Consider the following 23,223-nt stretch of genomic DNA (forward strand, 5'->3'; position numbering starts at 1 on the left):
ATTAAACAACTCCATAAACAGCATCACCAGCTTCACACGTTACTAACCAGATTGACTTTAGATGTTGATGCTTTAGTTTTGTTTAAATTACCATTATCGAGGTCAGTGTTTGCTTTAGTTGGGCTCTCGACCCTTGACTTAAAACATTACAATTTCTTTGGCTGTTATAACTGCGTGTTTGTTTAGACATGTTAGTTATGGCATTCGGGTGTTGATGGTTAGACTTCTATAAAGAAATCACCAGCATTTAGTGATTTCTGTAACTGATTTCATTCAGAGCATGTCATTGATTGATTACTTTTTTTTATTTTGATCGCATAAAATATAAAGCTTCATCCATCAGTTTTAAGATTAATTTGAAAGACTTTTAAAAGTAAATCAGCACTAAAAGGTCCAAACTGCATTATCATAGAGGCATCAAGACTCAGCGTATGAATCTCAACAATGGTGATAATCAACATATTCAGATAAAAGATCATCTGTGAACATCACAAAACACGCTACTAAAAGTCACAACAAAATAGCAAAACAAAAGGAAATAGTAAGAATAAAAGAAAATACTAAGACAGCTGCATAATTTATTCATGTCGCATTGCATGCTGGGAGCCATGGATGAGTTTTGATTGGTGCTCCCAGAATGCACTGCAACATGGAGCTTTATGTTGATTGTCACCATTGTTGAGATTCATATGCTGATTCTTGAAGTCTGTTTGATGAAGAAAAGTAAACTTTCAGTGCAGAATAAGTTTCAAGTCTTTTAGATTAATATTAAAACTGTCAGGTCTTAAACTACACAATCTCAAAGTTAATTAATAAATCTACCAGTGACTATACTGAGTAAAACCAGTTATTCAAGCCACTATACACTGATTATGTCTTTAGTAACATAACCAACTCCCGATCACATTTTCGCTTGGCTTTTTTCTTTGCGCCATAACTAACATGTCTAAACAAACACGCAGTTACAGCAGCCAAAGTAATTGTAAAGTTTTAAGTCAAGGGTCAAGAGCCCAACTAAAGCAAACACTGACCTCGATAATGGTAATTCAAACAAAACTAAAACATCAAAATCTAAAGTCAATCTAGTTAGTAACGTGTGACACTGGTGATGCTGTTTATGGAGTTGTTTAATCATCCTCTGCTGAGATCTTGAGAGATTTAATTGCTTTTATCTAGTGTTGATTTCATCTGAGGCTGTGGCTGAAGTCAGCTGTAGTTCTTGTATTTCTGCTCATCTCGTCTCTTTTTTTCCGTTCTTCTTTCTCTTTCTTTCAGTGATTCAGTTTGTTAACAGCAGGTGTTCTTCATTAATGCTCAATCATCACTCAATTACTACACTAATTATCTCATTAACTTTAACACTGACTCAGTGTTTCTTTTTTAACACTCTGAGTGTGGATTATATATACACTGGGAGTGTTGATTTAACACTGGAGGTTTTACTGTGAAGCGTGCAGAAATGAGTATCCACCAAACTGTCTTCCTGCGTGTCACACTATATATCGGTCCGTGTGGTTCCTAGGACAGGCTTTCGTACAAGCTGTGTTTCTACAGTTAATATGTACGATGACGGTTCCCAGCATGCAATGCAGCACGAATAGATCATGCTGTAGAGTTTTGGTTTTTAATTCTTGTTGGTTTTATTTGTGCTGTTGAACTTGTTTTTTGGTTCACTTTTAGCAGTTTGTGTTGTTGGTTTATTTTGTAATGTTGTGTTTATTTGAGTGTTACTATTGTTGTGTTTTGTATGTCGAGTATTGCTGTCACATTTCTGAATACAGTAATATATTGTAAAATAATACTGTAAAATAAAATAAATACTTGTAGAATAAAATAATACTGTTTAATCCTGTAAATTCCTGGCAATTTTATTTACAGTATAGATAGATAGATAGACAGACTTAGTATATTTTAGGATTTTGTATATTGTGATTATGTAGTTGTAATTAAATTCATGGCCATATTGACGTCCCCCACTTACAATTTTCAATGAATTATTATTATTATTTTTTTTTTTTTGTATCTTCATGAAACTTTTGTATATTGTTAATATGTAGTAGACATGGAAATCATGACATATATTAGACTTTTTTACTTAAGTGGGTTTAACATATTTTTCTGAATACAGTACATCATAATATATGCCTGAAGATGACAAGAAAATTCATTAAATTTAATTCTAAAAATAGTATATGACAGTGCCATGGTATAGTTTCAGTCCTGATGCAGCCTCAAGAGGGAGTCATGAGATAAGATCACAGTTTACCAGCAGAGTGCTCGAGTCTCAAGGAGAGGGTTTGACATAAAACATACTGTAATAAATAAACTAAATTAAATATGTAAGATATTAATACTTTTAAAACAGATCTAACTGTGACCCCTCTGGGATTTCACAAATCTTGGTAAATCTTTGCTTTTAATATTTATTTACAAGCTTTCTTGCAATGTATATTATTCAATAAGAAACTCATTATATATGTATATAATTTTTTTTTTCTTCTGGGGTAACTTTTTTTTTTTGTGATGGAAATAAAAAAAAAAATACTGTTTAATATATTTATTAGGACATATTGGGTCAAATATATCTTTACCTCAGAAAAGCACATTGTATTTTTTTTTTTTTTTTTTTTTGTGTTTAAGGGATACTCCACCCCAAAATTAAAATTTTGTTATTAATCACTTACCCCTATGTTGTTCCAAACCTGTAAAAGCTTCATTCGTCTTCGGAACATAATTTGAGATATTTTAGATGAAAACCGGGAGGCTTGTGACTGTTCCATTGACTGACAAGTAAACTGCACTGTCAAGGTCCATAAAAGCATGAAAAACATTGTCAAAGCAGTCCATCTGCCATCAGACGTGCAATCTGAAATTTATGATGCGACGAGAACACTTTTTGTGCACAAAAAAAATAAAATCGTGGTGCTCTGCTAGTGAACTTGCAGGAAGTGTCACGGAGGAGCAGAAAAAGTTGAATAAAGTCGATATTTAGGTTTTTTTTGCACACAAAAAGTGTTCTCGTCGCTTCATAAAATTCAGATTGCACGTCTGATGGCAGATGGACTGCTTTGACTATGTTTTTCATACTTTTATGGACCTTGACAGTGTAATTTACTATGCAGTCAATGGGACAGTCACAGGCCTCCCGGTTTTCATCTAAAATATCTTAAATTGTGTGATTAATGATTAATGACAAAATTTTAATTTTGGGGTGGAGTGTCCCTTTAAATAGTTTTGGTGTCTACACATTGAAGTAAACCCAGAGGATTACACTTAAAAATAAATATTCATAAATACTAATTTATCCCCTGGTCATGCCATTTCCTAGAAAAATACATTTGTTATTTATGATAATCAGTTTATTTCCAAAGCATGGCATTTCAGGATACAATGAAAACAAGCAACAGTATCCAGCAATATCCTGTCTTCTGCTTATTTGAAGGGACATGTCTTTCCCGTTTTTATTCTTCACCTGTCATGTAATAAACACAAACATGTTTGGTGTCTACTGAGAAGCATCACAGATCAGAATCTTTGTGAAAATAATGACTTACAACTGTGAGTTTGACCAGTTCAGCAATGATTTTCAGATATCGCCGCGATTGTTTCACGATGCCAGTCTTTGATGCAGTGTGGATAATAAGGAAGACATCCAAGATGTGCAATTTAATGAATGGGCTCCCAATATGGTGGACAGTCAAAAAGTGAGATTAGATGCAGATTAATGCACGTGACTCAGAAGGAGCAGTAGAGCATCCTACAATATGAGTTAACCTTAATTAACCTGTTGTTACTCTGTACACAAATCAACTTATTTTGCTCTATTGCATAAAATGACCAACTTATTGCACAGGTTGTGTGACAGAGCAACACTGGTTTACATACATCCTTATCGTTTCAGTTTCCTTACCTGCTAAGTAGCTGTGGGTGCACAGAAACTGTTAGCGCTCAAACACGCCACATTTAACCCATCGTTTACATCCCTACCATTTGTTACAGACCAAACACACACATGATAAGGGGCCTATGAGAGGGGCTTGGGTTTACCCATCACTTTGCCCCATGATGGCCATAAATACAGCATATGAGTAAAAAAGTCACATGTCTGAAAAAGATGAATACATAAAATTAGTGACATTAATATATACAAATATCACTGGATCCCACATTCCTGCTACAGTTCCTTCAGTATGTGAATGTTAACAGTAAAATAACAGTCTGCAGCATTAATATGCAGGTAATGGAAGTGTAATTTGTCTGGAAGTCAAAGCTTAAGCAATAATTTGCAACTCATTACTTTTCTCTGTGAACTAGACAATATGTGATGCATCTCACTTTATCACAAACATGGAAGCAAAATGCCAGGGTTTGTTCATAAATATACGAGTCATTGTGCTGCAAGTATAGATTAAGCCACTTTACACATGACTCTACACATAACAAAATTATGCCACTTCACACATGACAGTCTTTAAATTCTAAAATTAAAACACAGTTGCTTTGATTATTGAAGGATAAAGGCTAACCCTCTCTGATTATTTCATCCAGACACTGCGCACAAGTACAAATTAACCAAACCTACAGCACAACCTACAGAAGGCCAGGTTTGAGCCTGGACCCATTAGACCACAGAGAAGGCAGAGAGAAAATTCATAATTAAGACTTCAACGTCAGGAACATTTTGCTTATAATTAAATTTTTATATCCTGAAAAGGAAAAACCACTGTTTTTTAAGAAAAAGACAAGTTGCCATTGGAACAGAACAAAGTAATATTCATGAGGTGAGAATTTGACATTGTATTCACACGTTCTCCGTCAAATTTGTTTGTAGGAAAGATTCTGTGATTCACTGGAGTCGTATATATATATATATATAGATAGATATATTATTATTATTATTTCGTTCTTTTGTATTTATATTTATCTGGTTACACTACACAAATTTTAGCATTATGTTTCAACTTTGTATGTTTTTTCAGAAGATGTACTAATGTATGTTTTCCCATTTGATTCTATCACTGGTGTAATTGTCTGAGAGTCTTATTGTGTTTTTCCTGAATTTGACTATATGCAAATATGTAGTGAAAAAATGCATATTTCATTTCAGCTTTATTTCCAGACTCAAGGTCCATTAGCAAGACACACAATACAACCCGGAACAATACACATTAAAAACAATACACATTAAAAAAGACAGTTATACCAATACGTCCTCATAGAGGACTGATATCGCACATCAGTAAGCCTAGGATTTGACAACAACATTATAATATTATTATGTGAATCATCCAGCCGACAAATAAATTTATACATCAAATTTCTCATTAATGCAGGCAATGACTGACCTCTTGCTTTACAGAATAGTTAACTTGCACTACTCCATCTTGGTATTTTCAGCAGGATTCTCATACAATCATTGTATGCAACCTGAAGCTTACATAGGCTCTCTTTCTTAAACGTAACCCACAAAGGAGCAGTATACAAAGAAGTACAATATGCTCTAAAAAGGTTTATCTTTACCTGATCTGAACACATATAAAATTTTCTCACCAACATATTTGCTTGAGCATATAACTTACGACGTTGCCTATACATATCCTCATCATCACTCATTTCATTATTAATGATATATCCTAAATATTTTGCTGTAGTACATACATTTAAAACTTGTCCTGATAAATAAAATTCTGGGAAATTCAAATCTCTATGTTCTTTGGTTCTACATATCATGGCAACACTCTTTTTTGTATTGTATTGCATATCATATCTAATCCCATAATCAGAACATATATTAAGCAACTGTTGAAAACCAACACTACTTGGGGAAAAAACAACTAAATCATCAGCATACATATAGTGATTGACTATGGTATTACCAAGCATACATCCAGTCCTACAGTCACTTAATTCTTCTGACAATTCATTCATATAGACATTAAAAAGAGCTGGTGAAAGTAAACCTCCTTGCCGCACTCCATTACTTACTCTAAATGAATTTGAGACACTATTACCCCACTTTATCTGCATACATTGATTAGTGTACCAATATGTCAAAATTCTTAATATGCTATTAGGTACACCCCTTTGTCTTAGTTTACTGAACAACTTTTGATGATTAACTCTATCAAAAGCTTTAGAAGCATCAGTAAAGCCGATTATAACAGTGGAATTTTGTCTTTTATACAGTTCTACTACTTCCTCCAGAGCATATATGCATAAATCAGTACTATGGTGAGCCTTAAAACCAAACTGATTGTCTGTGGTATCAAGATAAACACCTAATCGATCTAATATGATTCTTTCCAAAACCTTTGACACAACACTTGCTAAAGCAATTGGTCTATAGTTATCCAAACTACCTACCTTGCCAGCCTTATCCTTAATAACAGGCAACAAGGTGACTGACAACATAGACTCTGGCAGCAGCCCATGTATCATAAAACCAGTAAAACAAATTGCAAGAAGAACCACAAGTCTAGGGCTCGCAAATTTTAGGTTTTCAGCAGTTATTTGATCAAAACCACCAGTTTTCCTATCTTTAAGCTGAATTATTGCTTGATAAACCTCATTTGTTGTAATACTCCCAGTATCCATAGAGCAAGATTATTTTCATTAATAAAAGAGCCAATAAAAGCAAATCTATTTAAATATTCGTCCTCATTTTGTTGACATTCATATGGTGCATATACATTAAGGATAATTAACTCTTTACTAGAGCAACTCGTCCATACAGCGAAACACCAGTCAACATCAACCTTAATGATATTTATCACTGAGTCCAACTTTTTGTGCCACAAGGTAGCCACACCACCCGATATCCTTCCTCTCACTATACCCATAGTAAGATCAGTTGTAGATGTGCCAGCACCATGAAAATTGTCATTAAAAGAGTTCAATTTTCCCAAATCCTGTTTAGATAATAAAGTTTCTTGCAAGCACAGGACATCACAGTTTTGCAGCAAATTATCAACTACTGTGTGGCGGGTCCTATCCCCAACACTGTCACCGACTCGCAGTCCACGGCAGTTATAGGATATAATCCGCATATTCAAATCAAGTGCACTCTGCTACAGCAGCCCCCTCAGACACAGATGCACCTGACGTGGAGGCAGCTATATCAGCCCCCACCGCTCTCACTTTGCGTGGCTCATAATAACGACGAACAATGGAACCTTCGGGCCACAGCTCCGGACTGTACATCTCCGCCACATTAATACACTCAGCACTCACTTTAAATTAACTGTATCTATTGTTCATAGTGTCAATGCGTTGGCAATTCACATCTCGGCCAAGCTTTTCTTTAAGATAGTTTGACAAAGTTTCAGCGCTAAGATCTGGAGTAAATTTGGTAGCAAACACCTCGTGCCCCTGTACCAATAATAGGCTTAGACATCCTTTGTTTAGCTTTACCAGCTCGCTGCTTAGTCAGAGGTGTTTGGTCATCCACATAATTCCTCCTGCGTCTGCCGTGTTTCACTACCAGACTCCATTCTGATGATTTCCGTTGCTCCTCCGATGTCATGGAAGTAGACTCCTCTACCGCCAAGATCCCGCTCCACTTGTCACCTCCAGGCCCACATCATATTCCACAGTGGGAGCACCTGCCGTTTCTCCCTCACAGGCATTTTTAAGCTCACACAGTGAATCCAGACCATGCCCTCCTTTACGGCTTATTTCTAGGCGCCTCTCCACATTAGACACTCTGTTATCAATGATCGCAGTAACAGCTCGTAGATCTTCCCCAATATCCGCCTGTAAGTTCACTGCATGCCGTATCGCGTTGACCTCACTGTGCAGGCTCTCCATTTTACAGAGCAGGCTTGACACATCCACATTGTTAAATATCACAGGTGGTAACTCGTCCAAGAAGTGCGACACAAATCGGGGAATGTTTTCGCCACACTCATTGTCATCATATCACCATGCATCTTTCACAATTCTTTATTAAAGTTATTTTAAGGTTTTGACATCCAAACATGAGTGAGTGATGTTGTTGGAAACTTTTTTCCTCATCGAAGCAGAGACCAGGAGACGTTGGGATATCTTTCATACAGAAGTTACTCTTTATTGAGAACTCGCTGTGTGTCGATGTAGTCATCCAAGTCTAACTAAAGCAGTGATACATTGTAGTTTATATACATTTAGGGGCCAGTGCTTAGGAATGGAGACAAAGCACCTGGGTGACGACCTTAAACAAAGCATGCAAATGAAGTATTCAAGTATAGTAACCTGCCACATTTAACCACTCCTAATCCAAACAGCCTAACTGTCCAAAGATTGAAGCAGGGGCACCAAGAGTCATTACAAACAAAAGGTGAGAGTCTCCGAGAATGGCTCATTTGACTTACAATAAGAGAACAGGAACTGGCAGGAACCTCTTGCTACAAACTTCGTTTAACAGAATCGTTCATCTGATGTCATCATCTTCACCATAAATGCTAAATACAATGTACTTAACTTTTTCAGTTTATATACTATTACATTGGAACCTAGATTTAACATTTTATAAATTTGTAATCCAACAATGTTAAAATGTATTTTATTTCTGTGATCAAAGATGAATTTTCAGCATCATTACTCTTCAGTTTTACATGATGATTATTCAGAAATCATTCTAATATGCTGATTTGCTGCTCTGGAAAGATTTCTGATTTGTATTTTGTTTTGTCTTTTGTGTGTATTATTCAGGATTCCTTAATGAACAAAGTTTAAAATGAACAGTGTTTATTTGAAACAAAAATATTTACTCTCACTTCTCATCAATTTAATGCATCCTTGCTGAATAAAAATTAATTTATTAAAAAACCTCACTGACTGTAAACTTTAGAACAGTATTGTACAATACCATTTAAAGGTCTGGAGTCTATTTAACAATGAATCCTGAAAAAAAAAAAAAAAAGTTTACACTAAAATGTTTATCAGCACATCTTTTTTTAATATTGTTAATAATCAGAAATGTTTCTTGAGCAGCAAATCAGATTTATTTTTGAAGGATCATGTGACACTGAAGACTGGAGTAATGATGTTAAATTCAGCTTTGATCACAGCGATACATTACAATTTTAACATATTCAAATAATAATAAAAAAAACAGTTCTCTTGAATTGTAATATCATTTCACAATGTTATTGTTTTAACTGTTGGAGTTGTGAGTATAAGAGACTTCTTTCAAAGATATAAAAATCCTACTGACCTCAGACTTTTTAACAGTTGTTTAAATTAGTTATGATGTTCCTCCCACTTCAATAATACTGCGGCATATGTACACTGTAAAAAATCCAATTAACAAAATGTTGAAAGGGCAAAAATATTTTGTTACACTTTATTTTGATAGTCCACTTTTTGATAGTCGGTAGAATAAGTTGACATATACTTGTAAAGTTTCTCATAGTCAGTATGTTGTATGTTGTGGACCCATCAAAATAAAGTGTTAGAAGTTATTAAGCAGAGAGTCTACTAATACTCTAATGACTGCTAGTTGACGTGTAGTTGCAAAGTTTCTTACTGTTAGTAGAATGTCTAAAGTGGACTATCGAAATAAAGTGTTACCAAATATTTAAGTTGAACTCTTTTTATTGCTTGTGCTTAGTTGAGAAGACATATTAAGTCTGCACAAGTATATTTTAAAAATATTAAATGAATGGTTATTTCAAATCCAGTCAACATTCAGAATGCTAAATGTTGACTAAACTAATAAAAACAAATCCAGCCAACACTGAGATCATTCTGCACGTGCACGAGCCTGAGTGACTCCGCGGGAGAAACAGCGCCGTCATCTTGTCAAGTTCACGAGTCAGGTGAGTTGCACTAAATAAATGTTATTTTTTAGACTAAATTTAATGAGAAAATCATGCAACATATCCAATTTTTTTTGAGTGGACATTTAGAAAGTGTTTTATGAGTTGTATAACTGAATAAATCTTTGTACTTAACGTTATACTGCATTTATAAAAACGTATATTATAAAGGTGTAAATGTTTTATTTAAAATGTATATATTTATACACAAGCGTACAACATAAATAAAAACATTGAATAAGCGTTGTATGATACGTTATGTCTGAGGGAAGTTTAAATTAAGGGAACATGCTCTCACCTTGTTTAATCCATAAAACACGATGTCAAAAGCTGTGCTACTATAATGAATTCTTGTCTCGTGAAAGGCGCTTCGTAAGAGAACAACTGAATGGATTGTTCTAGTCAGTTCTAGGTTAGTGAATCACTAGATCGTGCACGAGTTCCTGCACAGGGAAAGACCGTGGCTCAGTGAACACTGGGACAACTGATCAATCAATTTGTAAAACGTCACCATTGGTATTTATCAACAACAAGCAGGACCGTTATATTATGCTATTATTTTATGCTATTTAAGGTAACTTAGCCCTATAATATGAAATGAACATGTTCTATTAGAAATCCAGTCAGCATCAATGCTCCCTGTTGTGCAATGGATGGATTTATGCCACAAAAAAAAAAGAAAAAAAATGGTTTCACTTCTGTTTCATCACAAATTGACTTAATTAACTGATATTGATATATTGTAAGTGATTTAAAAGGCATCATTTAATTTTTTTAACTTAAAATGTACTTTTCTTTCTCCATCAGGGTGTGGCCAAAGGTTTCATTGGTGCTTTGTCATCACTGCAAGATTGAATGTCAGCGGAGACCATGTCAGCTAGATGAGCTCCAGAGACAGATCCCCTGTGAAGACCTCGTTGGCCATCGGGACAAGACCACGAGAACCAGACAAGTCCTCTGCTCAATCTGACCTGTGCAGGAATTAAACCATGCCATGCTGGTTTCGTCTGGCCAGAGGAGAACTGCCCCTCGACTGAGCCTGGTTTCTCCCAAGGTTTTCTACTCAGTTTCTGTCACCGATAGAGTTTTGAGTCCTTGCCGCTGTCACCTTTGGCTTGCTTATTTGGGGACGCTTGGCTGATTGCACAGACACTATTGGAAGAGAGCTGAACTGAATGATGATTTGCTTCTACAATAGTAATATTTTAGTAATGCTGGAGTAAAACTGTGGTAACCATAGTTTTTGAAACCATGGTGAAGTTTGTAGTTACTATAGGTTTACTACTATGCTGTAGTAAGACCATGGTTATGGTAGTTACTGTGAATTTACTACAACAATCATAGTCAAACCATGGTTAATTTTGTGGTTGACTTCTGTATGGACATATGTGAACTGAATGCTTCTATTCGAAAGTCACATTGGATAAAACCATCTGATAAATATACTGTAAATGCATTTGTATGTTTAATCTGTTCACTGAAAATAAATTTTCATTTGCCATTGTACATTGTTTTTGATCCATTATTGTGTGCAAGGATATTTTGGTTAGCGTAATCGAACTGATTATGAACCACGGACCGTCAGTGGACCATCAGTAAACAGTAATTATAAACAGCGGCTCGTCAGCGGACCGCTGTCGGGAAAAGCGGTGGCTGCCGCTGGTGGTCCGCTGGAATAACGATGAGCAAAACGCCGGTGAACCGCGGGCGGCGTCCGCCAGTGGCCCGCTGGTCTTATGTTAGCTGGGATGTGACTTTAATGGCAAAGAAAGGCATCAATTACAACATTTAAACAAAACGTGATTATTAGTAATGAGCTTGTGACTTACATGGACAGTGGTTTGAGTGCAATGAGAAGAATTGACCCACGGCCGGGGCCTGGATCCGGAGGCGGAGGATCATGGGTAATGCTGACAGAAATGCCAAATGTAATCTTTTTCCACATTTTTATCAGAGAATAAGGAAGAAAATATATTTTATAATTTCTATACTGTAATAAATATGTTTGTCCCTAATTAACGCACTCTCGTATATTTGTATATGGTATGCTTTTGAAAAAAAAAAATTATTAGATGTTTTTAATACGACGGAAACTGTATTTACGTGATCACAGTTTAATAATAATAAAAAAAAATAAAACACTGTACTTTAGGCCTGTTAATTGTAATGATTTCAAAAGCGAGCAAAGAGCTTTTGACAAAGGAGCTTTTAGAAACTCTGAATCAGTTTTAAATGCAGGTACTGCTTGGAGATTACTTGAATAATGGAAAAACTACAAAATACACACACATGTAGCAGTTCAAATGCTGACTGATATCTTACAAAGGTGCGATTTTATATATTTCATTGTTTTGACTATGCATGTAGACAGGTTTGCAACCTGGATTTTTTTAGGCAGTTAAGCATAAAAATAAAACAGTGAAAAATAAATAAATAAACAAATAGGGCACTGAACAGCTCAATGTTCAGCGGCAGCTGTGCCAGCTGACCAGTGCCCTGCATGACCAGCCCGAGTCCTTCAGATGCAGCCTCTGATATAGTTAGCATCAATTTGTTAATATTCTGACAAAATGTTGTTGCTTTCATTTTCAAAATAATCAGTGGTGGACTGCAAGGAAGTACATTTGTTAAGTATTCTCGTACAAATATGAAGTACTAAGTTTTCTCTTTTTTTTCTCACAGGACAGCAACACTACAAAAATATGGTCTTTTACAACATGATGCATTGTTGTAGATTAAACCCAACAGTATATGAAGTAGGCAACATTAAATTTAACAACCTTGAACATATTCAGAAGTAAAATGCAACACACATTAGAGCAGCAGTAATATTAATGCAAAACCTTCCTGACTAATTCTTTTTCAGAACAATACTGTAGGCCTATACCTTTACTTTTACTCTCAATACCTTGAGTATATTAGAGTATGCAAGATAATACTTTTAATTAGAGGATAGTTCACCCAAAAATGAAAATTCTGTAATCATTTACTCATTCTCAAGTTTTTCCAGGTTTGGAATTTTCATTTTTGGTTGAACTATCCCTTTAACTAAGGTTTTCTTTGAAATATGACTAGTAGTTTTTCCCCAGTGTGGTATTAGTAGTTACTACAAGTAGTTTACTAAAATATCTCAATATTTCTTCTACCAATTACTTTGTCATAGCTCTAAACAATTTCTCTTTTCCTTCTTTCCCTAAATCAGACCAGACCCTGTACTGCAGGATAAAGCTGAATGTGTCAGTGCTGGACAGGTTTTTAATGGTTTTGGGCTGAGCGGGGAGGTCCTGACAGTGCTGCTAGATCTTCTGAGAAGTGCCACAGTCCAGACTCTGGTCTTTCTCTTCTGTCTGGCCAGTGGTGCGTCATACAGAGTGGTCTCCAGAGTGTTGGACTTGCCTCGGTCCGCTGTCCACCGCACTGTCCTCCGAGTCGCTGGGGAGCTGCTGGCCATTCACCAAGAGATTCACCTCCTGAAGACCCCAGGAGACATGGAGGCAGGGCTGGGCTCAAAATCAATGTTGTTTTTCTGATGTTAAACCTAGGCTATGTTATAAATAGTTGTAAAAAGTACTTTCAGTAATGTATAGAACAATTTGTTTTAATGTGTAAAACATTTATTTACAGGACAAAAAAATAAATGTATAGAAGAATGTTTTGTAAGCTGCATTAAAAATGAACAATGTACATAATTACTTCCCTTTTATTTACACGTGAATATGCATAAAAAATACAAAATGTACAGAAAGTACTCAGGCTCATTTACAAATAAATTACATTACAAAAATGAATAATGTATACAACTTACCATTTTGTTTTTAACTTACATCACAAAAATAAACTACAGAAATTGGTTGTTTCATTGACAACGTGACAATAAAAGATACTGAAAAATTTTTATGTACCCATTTTTTAATGTACCCCGTTTTCTCTTCTTAAGAGAAGGGTTAATAAATAATTTATTGTCTCTCCAGTCTCTCCCTGCTCTCCTGTGCTCTCCTGTGCTCTTCTCTCCTCTCTCTCTGGAGTTTGATGTCCTCTCTGAGTAGCTCCACCAGCTTCCACTCACCCCCTCACCTGTCCAGGGACACTCTCCCCCTCACCTGTCCCGGGACACTCACCCCCTCACCCGTCCCGGGACACTCACCCCCTCACCTGTCCCGGGACACTCTCCCCCTCACCCGTCCCGGGACACTTGCAATCCTAAAACAGAGCAAATAAATCATGCCTGTTAACAACAGCACAATGAATTTCAGATTGTGTCTAACTTAATTACTTTGTATTTTTTAAGTCCTTCCCCAACAGGCTCATTTTTTCCAGAATAGTTCTAAAACAAGAGAAAATGGAAACACTTATGGAAAATATTTAGACAGTGGTGCACTCTTTGAAAAATATGTACAACATATTTAAACATACGTAAAAATTGGTGCAGCATTAGAAAATATGACAGCAGGGCATGCATACAAAATACTGAAGTGCTCAAGTTTGGTTAAAACATTTGTGGACATATCTTACATGACAGCACTACAAAACACAACAAAAGTAAAGACTATTGCCTTATATAGTGGTTGTGTTATTGTTTGTGGGCTTTGTGTTAAAAATCCCTGGCTTTTAACACTTGCTTCGCTAGGTATTTGAGTAAATGAAAACACAAAACTTACATTTCAATGTGAATTCCCCACAGAACTCTCATCCGCCGTCGTCATCTGCGCGCTATGAATTCTGGGATATGGTAGGGTGCGAGATTTCCCCAAACCAGTTAAGCGCAAACCACGCCCCCTACGCAAAAACCCCACCCCGCAGCTATGACTCACGTCTCTGACTGGATTTCATTGGTCAACCCTGTCACCTGAGAAGAGTTTAGACATCAATCAAGGTCGTTGATGGATCCGTCGCTGACAAACGGTAAACAGTTGTTTTTAATAACATTTTATTATTAGAAGTACTTGTAGGTTCCAATGTGGGTTTTTAAAAAAAAATTATAATCATAGTTTTCATTTTAACTTCTATCTTATTAATTTCGATCGCCCTCAGGAGAGTACGCTTGTTTAGTCTGTGGCGAAGACCAAGCCGTAACGTTACATCTGAAGGTAAAAAAAAAACAAAAAAAATTCATTTAATTTTATGTAACACATATGTACATACATGCATGCATAGCGCGCGCCCACACACACACACACTCTCTCTCCTGCTCCTCAAAGATTTGATCAAATTACAGAAATGAACAATATTTTGAAATAATATTGGAATTTAAAATAATGGGTTTCTATTTTTATATACAGTTGTGCTGCTTAATATTTGTTTGTTTATTTTGGAAACTGTGATACATTTTTTCAGGATTATTTGATGAATAACAAGTTAAAAAGCAACGGCATTTATTTAAAATATAAATATTTTCTAACAATATACAGTACTGTGATAGTAAAGCTTGTATTGTTAGAAAATATTTATTTTGTATAAATGCGGCTCTTTTTAGCTTTTTATTCATCAAAACAATTCTAAAAAAAAGTATCACAGGTTCCAAAAAAATATTAAGCATTAAACTAATATTAAACTTGATTTACTGTTATGTGTCTAAACTTTGTGCCATCTCAGTTATAATGCTAATGGCCGAACTCTCTGTCCGATGACTTTTTACTTTTACAGAACTGGTTGCCTCCTGGGTATAAATATCACTTCTGCACTCATCGTTTATGCACTACACAAGGCGAATCACAATTGGACCACACAAGTTTTGAAGCATCACTAAGAATTGCATTGACAGAGGTTTGTGATGTAAAGGAATGGGTGAAAAGCTTAGCGAGTCATCAGGAGTGAGTTGGAGAATGGCAGTTACAAAACCAAATAAGGGACAGCGTGTGCTTTATAAGGTAATGTCAAATCAGTTCATTCAGCTTTACACTACATAAGTGTGGGACAATTAGTTACACTGAAAATGACTTTGCAGTAAATTGTACTGTGCAAAAGGCACATTTGATTCTTCACCTGAAATTGTAATAGTCCAGTGAGATTTTTATCCCTGTGATGTACTGACCATCTGTAGGCCTTCTGTAAAGAGAAAAAAACATGGAGAGAGGCTAAATTTTGTTGCAACATATCCAGTACACTTGGAGAAATCTACCTGCAAATCTAAATAATAAAATCTAAAACAATAATACAAAATGTATTCATGACATTATTTAATAAATATACATCATTTTTTCATGACATTATCTCTAAAAGCATTTTTCAGTGTTTTTCACAAATGCATATAAATTTTTCAATTTTTCGGCTTTGCAAGTATATTTCTCCAAATGTCTTGGAGATATTGGCACAGGTTTTAGCCTGTCTCATTTTTTTTGTCTCTTCATGTAATCCCTGTTGGAATCGATGATGGTGAGATCAGACCTCTGTGTGGTCCATACTGTTTGTTGTTGGACTCCTTGTAAAAACAAAATTCTCATTGGCATATTTGTTGTTGCTGCCAAGAGATGTTGTATGTCAATGGGATGTTTTCCTGGATAAATTTAGGAATAATAATAATAATTAATGGCAAAATGAAAGTTTGGACATGTCAAATAATATTTTCTATTGGCAGACTAAAAAGGGGAGGATCTAGTAGGTGAGTTAGAAATGTCAAGATGAGATAAAATAAGTGTTTTTGCTAGCTTGTTTGTGTAATTTTTTTTTTTTTGTTTTCAGGAGCAATGATCCCCGTATGCCCACTTACCCAACTTCTGTGCGTTTGTACAATGTACATAACCATAACATCTTTGTTGCGGAGGCACTGAGGCACAAGGATGTAGGGGTCGAGGCAATTGAAACCCTGATTCAGCTGTTTAAAATTGGGCACAGCCCAACATCAGCTCTGGCTGTACTTAAAAGTGACCTTTTGGCTGAGCATGGCAACAAATATGTATATGCCTCAGCCAGCCGTGCCGTTGCCCAGACCTTCAGTTTTGCTACAGGTAGGTGAAATTTTACTTGGTACAAATTAGTAGCTTTGACAGACTTAGGTAGTCAAAACAGTCAATTTTATTTGCAGACTTTATCAGAAGGTGAATAAGCAGGAGTTTGGAGAGCAAAGTGGGGAGGGAATGCTAGCAGCTTTGGAAAGGCAGGTAGAATCCTACAATGAAGCCTGTAATGACACCTGCGCCAAGCTTAAAATGTCCTCAGCAGGAACACCACTTGTAGCCATTTGTTCGCCGTTGATGGAACGGACACACAGTCTCTCCAATAGTGGAGAAATGTGTTTTATGGATTCATCTGGTAATATGGACCGGGAGAACTGCAGGGTGTTTCTCCTCCTCACACACACACCTGTGCAGGTGGTCTTCTCTTGGGATAGTGATAACCCAGAAGATGAGAAGACAATTAGTGAGGGATTGGAGCTGCTGAAGTCCTTATTAAAAAATGATGCATTTGGAGGGCGAGGTGATGCAGGCCCTTGTTTGTTTCTTACAGATGACTCAAAGGCAGAGAAGGGAGCTATAGCACAGGTCTTTCTTCTGCAAGCTGTGTGGAGGTGCTTGTGGAACAAAGAACACAAAGTTGAGATGAAGGACAGACAGACACTGTTCAGCATAGTAAAAGACATGCTTTATGCCAGGGAGACGAGTACAGTTGAATTACTCTACCAGCAAGCACTTGACAACCCTTCGACCGCCAGGTAGAGAAAATAGTAGACAGGTAGAGGTAGCTTAAATATTTTTGGATGTTTTTACCCTCCAGAGGCCTATTCAGAGGGTTTTATTGTATTGTATTTATTCTTTACAGTTTCTTTTGTAACTCATTACAGATACAGGAAGTTCCTGTCCTATCTACAGAGTCTTTACAGTCGACGTGAGAGTTGGGCTCTCAGCTATAGGAGGGGCTTGCAACACGTGGCAACCAAACAAACAACTATGTGGAGGCTGCAATGCGTGTCTTGAAAGACAAAATACTTCAAAGGACAACAGCATTCAACCTGCCTCAATTATTCCACCTTTTCATCACCCGACTAGAGATGTACTATGAAGCACGTGTGACAGACATTGCACTCGGCCATTGGGAGGCATTCCACCGGTCAAGATTCCTTGCTACAGAAAGTAATATCAAAGCATCTGATATTATTCAGGTAAAATATCATTTTTAAATATGAATCATAAAATCATTATAAAACAAACATTTGTCGTTTTGTTTTACACAAATTTAAGACATTGACAAACCATTAGTTACATTAAATATGTATATACATTTTCACAAATACATGCAGTAAAATAATATCTAAAATAATATAAACAATTATGTAACCAAGTGTTGTAATAGATGATAACATCTGTGAAGTAATCATTGTGACATTTGTTGTGCTGGCCCTCTACTTAAAATGTGCTGAGATGGTTAGTTGAGCAACAAGATCACTGTGCGTCTCAGTTCTCACAAAGATGCGTTCTGTGTCCTTCCGAGTTCATTCTTTAAAGCTAGTCTGGCAAGACAGGTCTACGCAAGAATGCAAGTCCTTTCTGAAACGAATATGTCTGTATTTTTTTTGTCTTCATATCAATGTTAGGTTGGAGAAAAGAAGTTTCAGGTGAGATCCTCTACATCAGGGCACACCTATACAGTGGACATGGAGTTGGAGCTCTGCACATGTCCAGTTGGCCATAGTGGAGCACCATGCAAACACCAGGCAGCAGTAGTGCAAAATTACAACATCACCTCCATCAACTTTCTCCCCACAACAGCTGAAATGAGGGCTGAGCTGCTGAAAATAACTAAAGGTGATTATTTCTTTGCAGCATAGGTTGTCACATACTGGCTGATGCTGTTTTTAAATACTACCTTCTTTAGACATTTGAACTATTAATTAATTATATTAATTCTATGTCCTGTTCATCATCTTCACAGCCTCAGTTTCTCTTCATTTTCTAAACCCTTTACGGCAAAATATGCCAACGCCAAGCACATTAGCTCAAGGTAAAAAAGTTGAAGTGGGACATAGAACCTTCATTATACATGCTTAAGTCTTAACAAAACATTTAGTACAGCAGTGTGACATAAGTATTCAATTGTTATAGACATGCCTCCGAGGCAAGAAACCTGCACTACTGATCATCAGTACCATCTCGGTGCTCAAGATGATGGTCAGTATAAATGGATGGATAGTGCTGTTTTGTTTTGTTTTTTTGTTTCTAACGGCGGCATATTGAACAGAAACACTCTGGCAACATTTCATTTTGTCTGTTATTATGAACATTAGAGTTGCATCAGCTGCAGAGGTGTCAAGTAACGAAGTACAAATACTTCGTTACCTTACTTAAGTAGAAATTTTGGGTATCTATACTTTACTGGAGTAATTATTTTTCAGCCGACTTTTTACTTCTACTCCTTACATTTTCACGCAATTATCTGTACTTTCTACTCCTTACATTTTAAAAATAGCCTCGTTACTCCTGTTTCATTTCATTTCGGCTTGTTTTCATTCCGGCTTGTCATCTTCAAAAAAAAACAAAAACCTATCCAGATAAATGGCGCCATCCGGAGAGAGTGAATTTGATTGTGGTTGGATGAGAAGTATAAACATACACCATTCCGACACACTATTGGTTTGTACGCCGATCCATCGCAACTGCACACGACACAAATCTCGTCACACTCCAGCAAGGACACAGCCAGTGTTGGGGTCGTTACTCAAAAAAGATTATTGCTTAAAAGTTATTATTTCTCCACTACTGGCTCATTTATCAAACGGGTGCTTTCTCTTCGTCCTCCGCAAATTAAGCTACAGTAAGTAGTTCGGCAGAGAGACGTTTGAATAAATTAGCGTTTGGATTGACAATGTTGTGATAAGTAGGCTACACTAACTTTGTAACTCGTTACCCACAACACTGGACATAGCAGACGTATGTAGCCAAGTACGAAGATGTCCTTCTCAGAGACTCAAGAAGAGAACTCGAGCGGAATGTAACTGATGTAGATTACTCTGTTGTTGTACATACAGGATTGAGTCCAAAGTGTTTGTTACATCTTCTAGTTAAATGTGACATTGTTGCCATTAGCTATAGAATTGAGCATAGTACAAACCAGGAAGGTATCATGATTGAGTTTATTAATAATTGGATTAATCATTAATTTTGACAGCACTAATGTTTATTGTATACAGACAGGGGTGCACATAAGTGGTCCGCAGGTCTGCACGCGCGACCAAAATTAAAAATGCGCTGCGTAAATAAGTTCTGACGCGCATTTGTGTACCGACATGGTTGACAGCTGTTAATGCACAATTACCATTTTAGATCGACAAACTACTGTATAAGATTTCTATCCAAACTGAAAGCATAATCTAGGCTACCTGCTGCCGTTTTCAAAGCAAAACTGTCTGACATTTAATACACTGGGTGTTTGAGAAGCACCCATTGACGCTCTTCCATCAGCAGCGCTAAACCCGGAAGCGCATAATACTTACATGCCGGCAACCCGCCAAAATAAAAGCTCGCTGATTTTACGTTTGAAAATGATGAAAATTCAAATTAAAATAATGATAATAAAAATATTAACATTTTATTTTTAAGTTTACTATGAAATAATTGCATTTCTATTATCACACTTGATTATTTAGTTGTTGTTTTTTAGTTAGTTAATTTATGTTTAGAAAAACAAAAAAAATAAATGAAGTTCAATAATATTATTATCACTATTATTAATAAAAAAAATTTATAGTCATAGTTTATGGGTCACACTACATGCCATGGCCTGTGTGAGGACCAAACCAAATCTCAGGTTCTCATATGAGAACCAGGCTGAAAAACTTAAGTGCACCCTGTATATAGACAACCATACAAGGGTAATTGTTACTAAGCCTGCCCCGGTACAGCAGTTTTCTTGTCCGTTGCCCTCACAGATTCCTGCAGCTAAGCTTGGGTGTACATTTACATTCCAATAAAGGTTATTGATGACATGCCTCTGAAGTTTGACTTTCTGCACCATTACAATACTTATAGGCAACTAGTCATCATATCTTCCTCTCCATGAAACATTTTAATGCTCAGTAGTACACATATATGGTTCTTTAATGTATTTGCATTGTACTAAAATGTGTTAATTTTTAATGGGCATATATGCGGCTGAAACAGGTAGCCTAGTGCATCCCAAATTTTTCAACATTAACATTTTAATATAACATTATAGTCATTATGGCCTTTAGAAAAATGTTTTTTTGAGGAGGTGGGGTAGTGCACAATAGGCCCCTGTGGCGCGACCTAAGCTTTTGTCCTTAATGGCATTTTTTTCCTTACATTACTTTTACTTTTATACTTTAAGTAGTTTTGAAACCAGTACTTTTACACTTTTACTTGAGTAAAAAGCTTGAGTTGATACTTCAACTTCTACAGAAGTCTTTTTAAACCCTATCTATACTTCTACCTGAGTAATGAATGTGAGTACTTTTGACACCAGTGCAGGTACCTCATACAGGATACTCAGGAAACACGGATAAATGTGTGCAATCTGTGTTCATTTTGTGAGTCTTGAGGTAGTTATATTGTGTGTATATTGTGTGTTTGTGTTTTCTAAATGATAACATGGTTAAACCTGTGCAAAATGATGCTGTTATTGTGTAGAGTTTTGCAGAAAACACTGAGCAGATTGGAGCGTGTGTGAAAACAGGTGAAATGTGTTAAAAGTTTTGAGAAACGTGTCTTTGTTTCGAGAACTGTATGAATGGTTTGGAAAATTGGGCCGAATGAATCAGTAAATTAATGTAAATTAACATGAAAACCAAAAAGATTAACTGAAATGTATTCAACATTACTGGTGGAGGGTTGAACATTTGTATAATTTGCTCAGCCTCCCTGCAGCTGCTTCAAGTGCAGCATCGACAGCTTTGAGTTCAAGCTCCCTTAAAGCTCCCTTAAATAATTGGATACCTAACTGTGAACAATAGAAGCAGAAGATTATTAAGGTAAGACCTCTAAAAAAAAAAGTATTTTTTTTATTGATATCAACTGAAAGCTGCATATAATCAGGACATCAAGCTGCCTGCGAGCCAAGCTAACATTACGTGACAGTTAATTCAGTTGAGAACAAAATGGTCCTAAAGCTAAGGCGTTTTTCAAAAATGAAGAGGAGCTGGAGATAATATATCCAGCAGAAGTTAAATCTGTCAAAGACAAGAAAAAGATGAAAGAAATGATCCTGAGAGAGAACCCAGAGATACTGTTATCTGACTACAGTGGACCAGAAAACAACAGAGTCCGGTGTAACCTGCTCTTCTTTACTGAACACCATCATCCTGACACACCGTCCTCTGCTCCGCCAGGACATGTATGAGGAAAGGAGGCATCAGCAAAGGTAGACAACTCACTCTAGAAGGAGACGACGACACAAAGCTGACTGTGAACCTTTATCACAATGGCACAGTCATGGTCCAGAAACCAGCCTCAATGAATTCCAGAGGAACTTCAGAAACCTTAAACAGGAGGTTCAGAAGATTAAGAAAGATCCTGAAGTAAAGAGCCAAGCAGAAGATGAGGCCGGCACAACCTCAGTTACCATCACTGACCCCAGCTCAAGAACACATGGGCACACCAGCACTCCTGCGTCTCCCAAGATAAAGGCTTCGAGAGATAGCATCGCTGAGCTGGAGCAGGACTTCTTCCTGTTTAAAGAGGAAACTAACAACAACCTTCATCAGCTCCTGAACCTGACCAGTGTGCAACAACTTCAACAGCTCTGCTCTGCTGTAAGACACCTGGAGGAGGAGAATCAAGAGCTGCGGCAGGAGCTGAGGAGGGTGAGAGAGGAACTGACCAGAAGAGACCAACACGGCCACACACTGGAGAGACTGCTGGAGGAGACCAGGACCCAGCTGCTCACAATACAACAGCAGCAGCGCGTCAGCACACGACCCCACAGCAGCCCCACGACCACAACTCAACACCAGAAGTGTGTCAGCACACAAACACCAGCACCTCCACAAACTCAGCTCAACAGCAGCTCCTGCGACCCGTCAGTTCTGGTGTCCCACCTCACACTCTGCTTTAAGACTGCTGCAAGAGGGTGCATCGGGTGCCCCGTCACACATTATTATTCACCCGGGACAAACGACCTCAGCACCAGAAGGGAGGACGTCACAGAAGCCGTGTCCAGCGTGGTGAGAACAGCTAGCAGGATCCACCCCAGAGCCAAAGTCATCATCTCCAGCCTTCTTCCTCGCAGAGACCTGCCACAAAACATGCTGAAAATTATATCTGATAATCTATTAACTTAAGCACACGATGGGTCAATAGTCAAGATGATCATTATTTCTTAATGACTTGTTATTTGTTTATTTATTATCTTATTTGTTTTGCTTATTTACTTGTTTATTTTTAAATGTAACATTTGTAAAATGGATCCACTCACTGTATTTCTCTATATTCTCTATATTACCTTTTTAATGGATTAATCTATATATTTACACGATTGTGTC

At 36.8% G+C, this 23,223-nt stretch overlaps 2 protein-coding genes, 1 long non-coding RNA gene and 1 pseudogene across 3 annotated transcripts in view; 3 read left to right on the plus strand and 1 right to left on the minus strand.

Moving 5' to 3' along the window:
• Window positions 1-23,223, plus strand: part of LOC131529977 (NACHT, LRR and PYD domains-containing protein 12-like) — a 274,625-nt pseudogene that overhangs the window by 205,395 nt on the left and 46,007 nt on the right.
• LOC131529982 (NLR family CARD domain-containing protein 3-like) overlaps window positions 1-23,223 on the minus strand; it is a 257,033-nt gene that overhangs the window by 119,645 nt on the left and 114,165 nt on the right. The gene's annotated exons all lie outside the window — the stretch shown is intronic.
• LOC131530014 (uncharacterized) lies at window positions 14,660-15,769 on the plus strand. The gene is made up of 3 exons (XR_009268295.1): window positions 14,660-14,699; window positions 14,829-14,884; window positions 15,441-15,769. It is a non-coding gene; the product is annotated as an uncharacterized LOC131530014 (long non-coding RNA).
• Window positions 16,010-17,879, plus strand: LOC131529990 (uncharacterized). The gene is made up of 3 exons (XM_058760059.1): window positions 16,010-16,395; window positions 16,476-16,741; window positions 17,575-17,879. The coding sequence occupies exons 1-3, from the start codon at window positions 16,265-16,267 to the stop codon at window positions 17,790-17,792; spliced, it is 615 nt and encodes a 204-aa protein (XP_058616042.1). The 5' UTR covers window positions 16,010-16,264; the 3' UTR covers window positions 17,793-17,879.

This window comes from Onychostoma macrolepis, chromosome 22, assembly GCF_012432095.1.
Source record: "Onychostoma macrolepis isolate SWU-2019 chromosome 22, ASM1243209v1, whole genome shotgun sequence".
Classification (NCBI taxonomy): Eukaryota; Metazoa; Chordata; class Actinopteri; order Cypriniformes; family Cyprinidae; genus Onychostoma; species Onychostoma macrolepis.

What these genes read in the sequence shown, in the direction of transcription:
- LOC131529990 (XM_058760059.1), top strand. Translation starts at nt 16,265, where the DNA reads ATGTTGTATGTCAATGGGATGTTTTCCTGGATAAATTTAGGAATAATA. An exon ending in AAAAGGGGAGGATCTAGTAG is followed by an intron (nt 16,396 to 16,475) that starts GTGAGTTAGAAA and finishes TTTTGTTTTCAG; the next exon opens with GAGCAATGATCCCCGTATGC. An exon ending in GACCTTCAGTTTTGCTACAG is followed by an intron (nt 16,742 to 17,574) that starts GTAGGTGAAATT and finishes AACTCATTACAG; the next exon opens with ATACAGGAAGTTCCTGTCCT.